The sequence below is a fragment of the Alligator sinensis genome, unplaced genomic scaffold, assembly GCF_000455745.1.
Source record: "Alligator sinensis unplaced genomic scaffold, ASM45574v1 scaffold519_1, whole genome shotgun sequence".
Lineage (NCBI taxonomy): Eukaryota > Metazoa > Chordata > Crocodylia > Alligatoridae > Alligator > Alligator sinensis.
In genome coordinates, this window is record NW_005842187.1 from 1732378 (window position 1) to 1745027 (window position 12650).

The window sequence follows — 12650 nt, forward strand, 5'->3', positions numbered from 1 at the left end:
ATTCAATTATGCCATGCACCTGTCAACACTGGAAAACTCTCAATAGGAACTTCAGGAGGAACATGCCTCCCCTGAAATACTTTGAACCAGGCAGCTCATTGCAGGGGCACAATGGGAAAACAATGGATATTTTGTTTTGGTAACTCAGCTCTTGGTTGGATCATCTGAGGGGAATGGACATTAGACTCATAAACTTAAGACCACTTCCTTCTACTGCTTGAGTAGGCTTGCAGGCAGTACTAAGCTCATGAATTTCTATACATACCATTAAAGGAGTTCAAAGAGTTACACTGCATTGCATTTGCCTGGGTTACATTTTGAAAAGCAGAATCCAAATCCCCTTTAGTCAGGCAAGTTTGCTGCTATCAGTGCATCAGAAATTATATTCTTCCTGGTGCCATTCATTTTGTCGCCAGTCCATGGGAATGGGGAAGGTGGTACGAAGGTTGTTTATTCCTTCCATTAAGGAAGGAAAGGCATACATTGTTATGCTAGAAAATACAGTCTGGCCCATTCTGGGATATTGGCAAATCAGGCTCTGATAGCATAGAAACGGTTCCATGGTGGTAGATTGTGAGGCTGTTATACTGCTGAATGAATGATGAAAAAGAAGAGGACTTCTATCAATACAGAAGGACCCTGGAAATGAACAATGATGGGAAAAATGCAGAGAAAAGGCACAGCATGTCCCTAATAATGGCTTCTGGTAAACTGTTACATTATTTCAAACTTTACCTGAGTAACAGTCACTCTTAAACAGCAGAGGAACTGGTACCCAATAGTTCATCAGCACACCAAAAGCACTTCTAATGGTCCCTGGATGCTATTTTAGCTCTCCCCAGAGAACAGGGGCACCTAGCCAGCTTGTAGGAACATAATGCACAAGATAGCTTATGACAGTCAAAGCACCCACAGCATAATGCTTTTCATTTAGGGGACTTCTAGACAGAAGACTATTATATTGTTGGAGACTTATTACCCTCCTGGGTCTGTCATTTATATGCACAAGAAACCTGTCTTGTAGCTTATGACAAGTCACTCAGCGTACCATCCATCCAGCAAAAAGCAGAGTGGTCCAGTATTTAGTATGGAATCAGGAGACTGAGTTTTGTTTTAGCTTGCTCTGACAACTTGGGCAAATCACTGAACTTCAATGTACCAACTTTTAAAACAGGACTCAGATTTACCTGTTTTGCAGGGGTGCTCAATGTGTTATATCAATGGTTGCAATTATTAGTTGAGAAGGTGCTCTCCTAGTCCTAGCAAGCTTCATTTTAAGCCACTGGAATGGGACTTGGGAGACAAGGGTTCAAATCCTGGCTCTTCCACATATTCTCTGCATGGCCTGGCAAGTTAATTCCTCTGCATTTCAGTTTCTTGCTATACAATGAAGACAATGTTGCTCTACTAGTACTGTTGTACTACTACTTCTCAAGGTGCAGCCTGGCTAATGCTTGTGGGATACTCAGACGTGATGGTGATGGGAGCCAAAGAGAGAAGTGCCAAATGTTGCTTTTACAACAAAAACATTTTAAGATTTCTAAATCTTTTCAAGGAATGCTGCCAAAAGAAACTACACACTTCAAAATAATTGCTAATTGCTAATGACATGTAAGGCTGAAAAAACAGACCCAATGCTTAAAAGCAAATACATTTTTCCCCGTACTTATCCGAGGCTACATTGTGGTCTGGCCTGTTCAAGGGAACAAGGAGGTGCAAGTTGCCCACTGCTCTTTTAGGCTTGTTCCCCAAGTCATAGGCAGAAGTAGAGGAGGAACTGAAAACAAAGGAGGCCAGCTCCTTAGCTGGGATAAATAGGCACACGTGCCTATCTGGTATACTCTGTTTATTCCCACTAACTTAGGGTTTGGCCCACAGTTTACCTGGAAGAAGTGCAGATGCCTGGTTAATTTAGCTTTCAAGACATTTAAGTGAAGAATAAGAACCTCTAGTAGAGAGATCTGAATTCGTGATGTGTGTGATCCCATCCTGCTGAAAGACAGACATCACAGCCCAGAAACACTTGGTCAAGTGGCGTTACTCAGCTTCTGTTTCTCTTCGGCTGCAAGCAGATGTTGCCCTCGTGGCAACACAGGCAGTTTTATGGTGGGGCAAAATGCAAACTTATAGACATCATTGATGCTGGTCATGCCACAAATGTCCAAAAATGTTTGCACGACAATATTTGTTGACAATTTGTCCCAGTTTATCACGGCAGTTGTCCGTACAGTTATGGTGCATTGGCTGAATGCACTGCTGGAAGGTGGCAGTGGATCCTACATCCCTGGTACATGCGAGTCCCCAGACACTGACTGTACACTGATTGTTGGCCCCAGACCTGGTACACCAGTACTTTTAAAAACCATGTGTGTAGTTGTATATGTTGTTTTTAGATGTCCCTGGCACACAAAGACCCCAGTTCAGGGAGACATTTCCTGATCACGGGGACCCCAGGTTCTGGGAATGTCAGAAGCCTGCCTGTAGAGCCAGGCTGCACACAGGGTTTTTAAAAGTCCTGGTACAATGGGACTGGGCCAATAATCAGCTGCACATAGCAGGGGAAAAGACTTCTTCCAGAGTCAGGGACTTTAAACCCCATGCATGGCAGCTCTGGCCACACTGCCAGAGCACAGGAGATCGGAGGCCCACAGCAGAGTTTAAAGTCCCCAGGGGGGAAGCCCTTCAGCCCCTACCCCAGCAGGAAGCCTCTGATCTCCTGCATCCTGGCAGCCTGGCCAGAGCAGAGGGCCATGAGGTTTCGACAATCAACTGATTGCAGGACCAGTCTGGACAGCTCAAGTCTCCAGCTGAACTCAGGGCTGTCCCAGCTGGGGCTGACAATCAGCTGATTGTCAAAGTACCACAAAGGGGCTGTACTTTTAAAACCTGCTTTGAAAGATGATGTGTGGACATGCCAGTCTTCATTGCAGGACAAGTCATGGTACAACCCACGCTATGACAATTGTGATGTCTCTTTATAGCCTTAAGATAGTACTTTGTCTGATCACAGCAGATTTCCATGTGGGAAAGAGAAGTGTCCTGACTCAAGTTGTGCAAAAGGGTCATTTACACACCACCAGGACATCCTTCAATTTTTTTCTGTGCTGAATTCACTGCCCTTGAGTCGTACCTTGAGCTTTTAGTTAAAATCAATAACCCAGCAGGAAGCTCATTCAATATGAATTTTATATGGTATCAATTCAAACCAGTGCAAAATGCTTGCTTCCACACAACTTCAGTACTAAACCTTAAACCAGCCTCAATTTGCTCAAAGACGGGACAGGATTTGCTAAGGAGATTTATGAATCTCATAGCTCATTAGGATGGTAGCTTGAGTTTATGACAAAACATAGAAGTTTTGCATGCTTTCCAAGTTACATTAGAAATGCTTCCGTGGCTCTCAGTTGGATGCTTATTCAGCTATAATGCATAGGTGGCATTAACAATTACTTAATGCTTGCTTCATAGGGAGGGTTCTTGATTCAGAAGTAAATTATTAGGGGCATGATTTTAGTGCCCAGAAAAGTTATGCAGTGGGACACATCATAAGAGGTTCCTTTAACAGAAAAAAGCATGGCTTGGAGGAGTCATTAGTCAAGTTTGTCTCTTGGTGGCTATTATTTTCTGTTGTGTAAGTACAAAAATGACACATCACATTTGAACAATTCAGAAAACAAATCAGGAAAGAATTTTAGTACAGCATAGAAATGTTAAATTTCCTTTTTGACTTCAGTTAGAGTTGGGTGTCTCTTGCTCAAAGACTTTTCAAAGCCCCTTCTTCATCCAACCATTGCCTGGTCCCTCCTGTTCCAATTCAATATCTGGATTGTTCTTACTATATTTTTCCCTTTAATTTTCCTAAATACTTATCTCTTCTCCAAAGCCTGGAGGTAACTTGTCCTTCAGAGAGTTGGTTTTCTAATTAGATAGCAGGACTGTTATCCACTTAAGTATAAAGGCAAACAGTAGGGAAACAATGAATCTCCTAGTCCTAAAAACTGCCAAGGAAAAGGAATCAGAACTATTAGCAGCCTTAATGTGTCCACATTAGATCATGCAAGGCTCATCAAATCATTAGCTATTATATGAGTTAGTCTTAACTTCAGCAAATGTGATCTATTTTTACCATTGGGTATCAGAATTGATTCTGCTGAACCCAATTTAACCACAGCTACAGACAAAACCAAATCCTGCTCCAGAAAAAGGATTTTTTTTAAGTTTGGCTATCTCCGTTGTTACTATGAGATCCAGGCAAACAAGGTGATGGGCTTACTTAAGTGTAATGCTCACCTCACAGCCTTTGACACAGTGGATCAGCGAAGGGTGAGGGTACCATTTGAGCCCTGCTGTGCAGACAACACTCTGGAGAGAGAGAATGAACTTGGTTAAGACAAAGAAATCAGTGTACAGAAAGCCAGTGATCTGGCTTATATTCTGCCCCCCTCCTCCCCAACACACACACCATACCAATGAAGTTCAGTTCCTAACACTTCTTGTGTTCTCAGGGCCTGGCTGTCCTCCAACTATTTACAAGAAGTGTTGGACTTGACGCTTGCAATAACAGAATGTTTGAGATTAAAATAATATTTAAGGTTCTCCCCAAGTGTCATGTTCAATATTTCACTCGTGGCAGGGGAATGTGGCAAGCAGAAGCAAAGGCATTGTCCATAATCTGGCTGAGGGAAGTGGGGGAAACACTTAGGAATGCCTTCAGAAGGTTTCCTCGCTGCTGCAAGGCTCCAGGTTTCAGTGGCCGCCCATCCTATCCAGGAAGCAGGATGGGATTGCTGGGGTGAGAGCTGGCAGTGGCATGCAGCAGGTCGTCTGGGAGAAAAGAAGTCTTTTGGAACTTCGCAGAAAAGGGAAACCTTCATACAAACCTTTTGCACTGTCCAATGATCATATCCCCATCATAACCACTCAAATAACCCATACAAAGGCTATTTCATTTGATAAGTTTTAGAGCAATTTCAACAGAATATGATGGATTTTATCCTTATTAAATATCAGCTGACTTTTCCATAATGGAAACCTGGGAATGACTGACTAATTGTGGGCAAAATGCTGATAGTTCAGGGTCTGCAGAAGGGAGCTGGAAATCTTATAAGAACAAGTCTCATTCCAGCACAGTGGGTACCAACTTTTTTGACAGGTGTGCTACAAGTTTAGCCCCAGGCTCTCCTGAGTGCTACTCTGATCCCTTTTCCCCTGCCTGATCTACTGCTGCTCCTTGCACCCTCCCTGATCTTCTGCATGCTGTACAGAGAGGCTGTCTGTGGCACTTGTGAACAGGTCGGGTGGCCAGCCTGTTCTATACTAGAACAGTTTGACCACCCCTACCTATTCCAGTATAAAGGCACTCTCATTTTTAGATTCAGAGTAGTCACAGTTTGCGCTGGGAGGAATGGTGTTTTTTCATGCTCAGGCCAGTTGGGGATCATCCTGTTCTCCTTACAATAACATAAAGTAGATCTACTTAGCTGTACGAGGCATAGTGTAGTAAAAAGCCAGCTAGCTCTGAATATCCTAGCTCAGGTGCCAGATGCTGTCTACTTGCAGGAATACAGAGCTGTGCACTGGCTGATTTACCATATTAAGATAATTACTAGGATTGCTTGTAATGGGACATACAGTTTTTCACATCTATACCATTACTCTGAATCCAGTCCTTGCTCTTGGCTCCATTTGGGGAGGAGTCAAGTAAGAAGGCCTTGGTGTTCCCTAGCAAGCAGGGTAAATTAATCGGTGTGAAGAGCTACTGTGGCTGAACTGCTTCTGGTGCCCAGACTAGTTTGCACCAGGTCCACGAACAGCAGAAGCTGAACTGGCAGAAGTCTCCTACCAGCAGATTGGCTTGCACATAGACGTTTTTGCTGGCAGAGCTACATCAGCTGTAAAGTGTGATCATTATACACTCCTATATGACACCCACAAGAGCCCAGTGGACAGAAGGGACTGAGGTCCTTGTGCCACCTCTGGCTCCCCATCCTCCTTGCTTATCCACCAACCGCAGCACTCATTTCAGAGGGCCATTCTCCATTATCCAGGAGACAACAATCTGATTAAGATAATAGCAGTGATGAAACGGCCCGTTTATAAAGCGTGTCAAGAGACATTCGCCAAACGGCTGGGGCAGGGGGGTGGGATAGAAGTTTAGGAAAGAAGGGGATTAACATTCGGGAGGACCTGACGCACAAGACATCCTTTCCCCTGTTTATTTGATGGCTAATTTAATCCATCTGCCAGAGAACCTCAGCATGTTTTTACAGTTTCTGTCATTTGAGGCTTACCTGACGTGTGCGAGAAAAAGGACTTTTATACTATCTGCACTGGACTGTTTATCTTTCCAATGCTCTCGGATTTTCCACTATTAGTCAAGCCCAGCCAGCTCCACCTGCCTTGCAATAGGACCCGTCTGTGTGAGAGGGGAAGAGGCTAGGGGAAGCTGGCAGGGAAAGCGGGGAGGACAATGCTGCTTATCCCCTCAGGGAAGGAGATTGCAGGGTGCAGGGCCCATGCAGGGTCAAGTGTGTTCCCAATGAGTTCTTGACAGACATCTGGACATTTCAAGGCCAAGGTTGCTGCCTGCCACAAGTGTTAGGTGGTTCCCCTCCTTCTGTTTACTGCACTCAGGCTGAAAAAACGGGAGGCAAAGTTTTTAGGTTTCAATTTAAATAAATCCAGCCCACAGTCTTGGAGAGGGGAGATTAAAGGGAAGACTCCAGCTGCTTTTCAACCAGGGTTTAAACTGCAAAAGAGCTGGCAAAAAACATAGACCTTCCTCTTCCCCAAGCCCAGAGTCAGCCGCATAAGTGAATGTCTAAAGAGACATGGTGCCCTTTGAGAGTGGTACTAATATCTTGCTAGCCTTGCGTGTAAGATTTTAACGATGAGGAATGGAGCCAGGGTGACAGGCTGGAAAAGGCAGAATAATGTTTATCTACAGAACCAGGCAAACATTTGCAGCAGCAGGACAAACTGCCATCCCCTATTGACATGCTCAGCTCTTGAGGTGGAGAGGCCTTCCTGTAACCTGCTCAGTCCTTTGCCTCTGTTGAAACTGCTCACAAGACTGCAGATTAATACAAGACAGAACTGCCTCAAGAGCACCCAACTGAATGCACAGGACCACCTCAATGGATCCTACAGCCCAGGCTGGATGCAAACCCATGGCTTAGAGGTGAAAGACTATCTCATCATAAACAGTCTTAGCTGCAAGTCAACACAAGGGGAAAATTAAAACACATAAAAGATTTGATAGCTTCTGTAAAACACTGCTGGGAAAATGATGATGAGCCATGGGAGAACTCCACCTCAAGCCCTCAACACTGCAAAGGTTGTTGTCAAACTATGTTTGCCTAAACTTGGCAAGAAAGGAGTATGCCTAAAAATGTGAGCACCATTCAAACCCCCAAGTCAATGCACATTGCCATGCAGTGTTTTATTGGGTGAACTTCCATGATAGTGAATACTAATCCTAAAACACTACTCAAAACAGCAGATAAAAATGGGCTGATTAAGGGGTCAGCCTTTAAGTAATGTAAAAGGGGACTTGGGAGTTGGATCTTTGGAGAAGATGCTTAAGAGAGGATGTTACCAAGTCAGGTCAGTCCCTTGTAAAGAATTTATTGGTCACTTCTGCTGAGCTCATTGGTGCTAAAAGCAAGCAGTTGTTCAGCTTTGTCTGACCCCTCAGGATGTACCCAGGGGATAAAATTTCCTCTAGAGTAAGGGACAGCACAAAACGAATGCCCGCAATTAAATCCCACTTGAGAACTAATGCTTAAGTGCTTTATACAATTTCTTCTCATCCTCTGTGGCGAGAACTGCACCCATATTTCGGAGCCCTATGCGGTGCCTTTGCCTCAGTTATTCTTGTATTATAATTAATGAGGATGAAACCATGGCTCTTGGGCTGTGAGTGGAGAAGGATTTAGAGGATCCATATTCAGTGAGAATCTCAGGCAGGGAGCTCAAGTTGCTTGTTAATTTTGGGCAGTTGGATCATGTGCCTACCTACACCACTCCTCCTTCCCTGTCAGGAAGGGAGGCTTCAAAGGGGCCAAGGTGTGGGGATGAGCAAGCAGAGAGGGTCTGTGTCTCCCAGCTGAAATGTGTTTAGATCCTGGCCAGAAGCAATGGCAGTTTGTACGTGTTTTGGCCTCCAGTCCTTCTACACAAGGCCAGGTGCATCCAGAAACCAGTTGGTGCAGCAGCTTGTTCAAGGGTACATCTTGCATATAGCACAGCTCACCTGGGTTCTCTGATCTTCACTGACATGAATTCATTGCCACATACTAGTTATTGTATTAGGCTGTGTGTAGACGAAATGAGGGGCATGTATGCAGGACACTTTAAAGTGGGCTAAAAGCTTTTGTACCACTTTAAAGGTGTCAATGTTTGCACGTCTTGGTGGTGTACTATGCATTAATTCCAGCCACTGTAGGAAATTCAGTAGCGTAATGCAAAATGACTTGGGGGCACAGCAAACTAAAACGCCTCCAAGGAGTTTTAGTTTGCTACCCCTACAGCTGTGGAGCGAAGCATTGGGCTCCATGCAGCTCAGGGGCTCCACAGGAAGCCCTGCAGCAGCCCAGGAAGGCAGGCTCTGCCCAAGAAAAGCAGAGAGCCTGTTTGTTTCTTTTCTACCTCTCCCCCTGAAGCCTGCCAGCCTGCTTGAGCTGCACGAGGGCCTGGTGCTTCCTTCTGCAGCTGCGATGCCCCCCGGGGCAGCCCGAGCCAGGTGCCTGCCTGGGTAGGGGCTGCCACTGCTGTGGAGGGAAGCACGTGCCACCCCTGCAGCTCAGGGACCGCTCTGCCTGCTGGCAGCCCCCCCTCCCCCCCCCGCCGCTGGAGAGGCAGGTAAGTGAGGGCTGTGTGCACGACATGGGGGCTTTAAGGGCCCTAAATTGAAGCGGTGGGCCCTAAAACCCACTGCTTCAATTTAGGGCTCCCGTTTTGTCTACATGCACCCTTAGCTTTACAGACTTGGGGCCTTATGCCAGTTCAATGTCAGCTACTTTGGTGACCAGCTCTCTCCCAGGAAGATATCCTGGCGGCTGAACAAATTGGAACTGCTTAAACTACCACCTAATACTGCTGGTATTCAGGGACACAGAGGCAGGATAGTCCCAAAGATAGACCCTCAACTGTAGACTTGGCTTGCCTTGCTGATTTGCTAAAACCCAAATTCATAGTAAAAAGCCTTTGTTTCCTATGGCTTTCCATGGCAGGATGCAAAGGAATGACCTGGTGGGAAAGGGTTGGGGGAGAATTCTACTTGCATGGAAATTCATGAGGATTTGGTTTACTAGGCCCTGGTAATAACTGCTGTGGTTCTAATAAATACACAGGTGCCTGGGGCATTGCACACGCCTACTGAAATAATGCCGACCTTGTTTATCTGACTAAGATGCCACTAGTTTAGAGCAGACATGGAGGGCATTTACAAGGTCAACAAAAGGCATCATAAAAGGGGAAGGGGAAGATCACATTTAATACTCCCTGAACTAAGCAAGAAGAGAATCCCATCTGGCCTCTGGTTATATGAGAGCAAGTGTTCTCCATTCATTCCCAGGCACTGACACAAAGTCCAGTGACATACGACTCCCTGATGGGCCCCTCTTTTATCTGTTCCTACAACCCAGCTGCCCTTGGATTCAGGCCTTTTTGCATAGTTTTGTATGTTTACTTTGGTCTTGTCCCCATCCCATAAATGCCACCATTCGGTCCCATCTGTAATTCGGTGGCTGCCTACCCATCTTTTCTGAAGGGAGAGGGAACTGAGGTAGGGTCCCATAAGAAGTAAGAAGCAGACAAGAAAATGAATACAAGCGTCATTTTTCCCATGTTAGGCAAGACCCAGAGGACCTAGATCCTCACCCCAATCTGGTACCAATATAATGTCCTCAATGCACTGAGAAATTAGGAGTGGGGTTAGATGCCCCCAGGAGATGCTGTCTAAAGTTCTCCTCCTCATACAGTGGTTAGAGCTTAGAAAGGCTAAATTGCTGGGGCTTGTGTGCCCCCAACCAGTCCAAACCAGCACTGATCCAAAAGCATTAAGTAAAATATGATGATTAGCAAGAGGCTTCAGAGCTTAGTAGCATCCATAATTGCTCAGGGAAGGGAGAGGGAACCTCAAACTCAGCAGGAGACTTTTCTGGATTAGTGCCGGAGGGTCAAAATCCTGCATCTTAGATTGCCTGAGTTTAGGGTATGTGGGAGTTTCATACTACCCGCTTTGCTATGGTATCCAAAGATGTATACAGAGCATGCCATGATGCCCTTGAGCCCTCTCTTACCAGATTTCTGGCAGTACTGGGTGCACCTCCCAGACCCTCTGGCACTTGCCATATATGAATATACTCCTCCAGCAGCTAGGCTGGCATTTTGCATGGCCTCATCCTGCACACTCCCAATCTCTCCAAACTTGAATTGTGGCAAAAGTTTCAGCTCAAAGATTTTCCCACTCCAAAAAAAAAAGCAGAATTGGGTGAACTAAAATATGCCACAGACTTGAAAATGTTTTGTTGAAACATTTTCTGAATTAAACATTTAGATTTTTTTAATTTGAAATGACATTGAATTTCTAAGTTTGATTCCATTTGAAATAAAAATAAATCTATATCTTTGAAAATGAAATGGAATATTTTGTTTTAGGTTAAATAAAAGGTGATGTTCATTTGAAAACTATATACATTTTAACCCTTCAGTTCCTCCAAAAATTTCTAAAAATTTTTGCCAGAGGTGGGCACAAAACTTTGAGAAATGGTAGAATTTCAAGTGAACCAAACAATCACATTATTTGCAAAGCTCAACTCAGCAATTCCCACAGGAAAGATGACCCTTCCCAATGCACATTTCCAATACAGATGTTATTTAAAAGGCACAGAAGAACATTTTTGTTTTTGGCTCTCCCAAAGTCTTATGTGTATCTGCCTTTTACAAGGCAAATTCCTGGATGGGGCTGCCTCTGTCTGTGCCCTTACAATGCTGTACATTATTAACATTTAACAATAAGGCATAACAACAGTCCCTTATGATGGGAGAGTGCTCAGAAATCTCAGGCAAAAGCTAATCTTGTAAATGCTAAAGCTCAGATACTGCTTTTGGGCAACAACGTTGAGATCAGTAGGGTGGCAGACTCACTAAGGGCAGAAATTGGCCTGGCACATTAACATCAATGTAAGCAGCTTGCAGCGGGGATTTGTTGCTTAGACACTTCTGGCTTCTCTGTCCCTTCTAGGTCTCCCTGAGTGCTCTAGCACAGACTATATCATCAATAGTAGATGGGGATTGGAGGGGTTAACATGGTTTTTTTTCCCTCCAGATTTTGGAACTGACTGGAAATCATGAAGTGTTGCCATAGATTGGCTCCAATGGCTAGCACTAGCATTTCCAAGTCATCCAAGTTAAGCCCATCCGAGCCTTAGCGCCATACCCCGCAAAAGCAGTGGGGGCCAACCTTTTTGTAGTAGCCCTGAACCTTCCCCAAGTGCCACTCTTATCCTCTTCCTCTGCCCAGACTGCTTTCTGCTCCTTACTCTGTGCCACCTGCATTATTGTCTCCTCCACTTTTTGTGCCCTGCCCTGTGTTTCTTGCCTAATCTCCTGCTCTGCTTTCCGCTTCTTGACCTAACTGCTGCTGTGCTGCCTGTCCCCTCCAAGTCCTGCCATCTACCACACACAGAGGCTACCCATGCCACTTGTGGCACTTGTACCATGGGTTGGCCACTGCCTTAAGGGATGATACGGACACTGACACTACTCGACAAGATGCGAAGACGTTTCCTAGTTGATCTAAGTAGAATCTGCACCAAACAAATGCTCTGTCTCAGCACTTGCAAAAGAGGTAGGTTTATTCATGCTCTGGAGTGGTATAATAGTTGTTTTGCACCCATAGTGCCTGACTTCACCTTCTAACACAGGTATAGAAGCGAAGACCCCCACCTTTTAATCGGCTATATATAAACAAAGCATTTGGGGGTCGAGACCCCAGATGTTCACAATCTAAAGCCCTTGCAAGATCACTGATGTAGGGACAAAATGGACTCATACTTAACCACTGTGTTCCTGGAAGCTATCAATTCTCCTCTATACCTCACTCCCCTCCTTCTCCCCCTTTCCTACCATATTTTTCCCTGCTGCCTAATGAGCCCTCCAGAGACCCACAGGCATAAAACTCGTTACAGCTCCCTCTGAGTACCAGCATCAATAAATGAGGGCAGCACAGCAAAGAATGGGAGGGAAGCTGTAGTTTTATTTCACCATGAATTACAAAACCACTTTAAAGTCCAGAGCGGAGGAAAGAAACAGTGAGAAATTGCCCCTAATACAGAGATAAGGGGTTTTTTATGCTCCACACCAGTAAAACCTAAGCTTGGCCAGTAATATAATCACAGTGTCGGAGGTACTCAGAGAGATAGTTTGATTGTTACACCCTCTGGATACTTACTTCCCAGCCCCCTCCTAGGAATTTTTCTGTTCCTCCTTACGCCAGTGTTACAGCACAGCCAGGATTTTCAGAAGGGCTTAGCACGCACAGTCAAGTTCAGCACACATTTAGGCAACTAAATAAGTCAATGGGTTGTCAAAAGTGTTCAGTTCATTGGGCACATGTTAGCTGCTTGGTTCTTTTCTTAGGGAAA

At 44.9% G+C, this 12650-nt stretch overlaps 1 protein-coding gene across 1 annotated transcript in view; it reads right to left on the reverse strand.

The window, feature by feature from the left end:
• Positions 1 to 12650, reverse strand: part of PAPPA (pappalysin 1) — a 224573-nt gene that overhangs the window by 16481 nt on the left and 195442 nt on the right. Inside the window, exon 20 of the mRNA XM_006026275.3 lies at positions 4291 to 4362. Coding sequence (XP_006026337.2) covers positions 4291 to 4362 — 72 coding nt within the window. The remainder of the gene's footprint in view (positions 1 to 4290; positions 4363 to 12650) is intronic.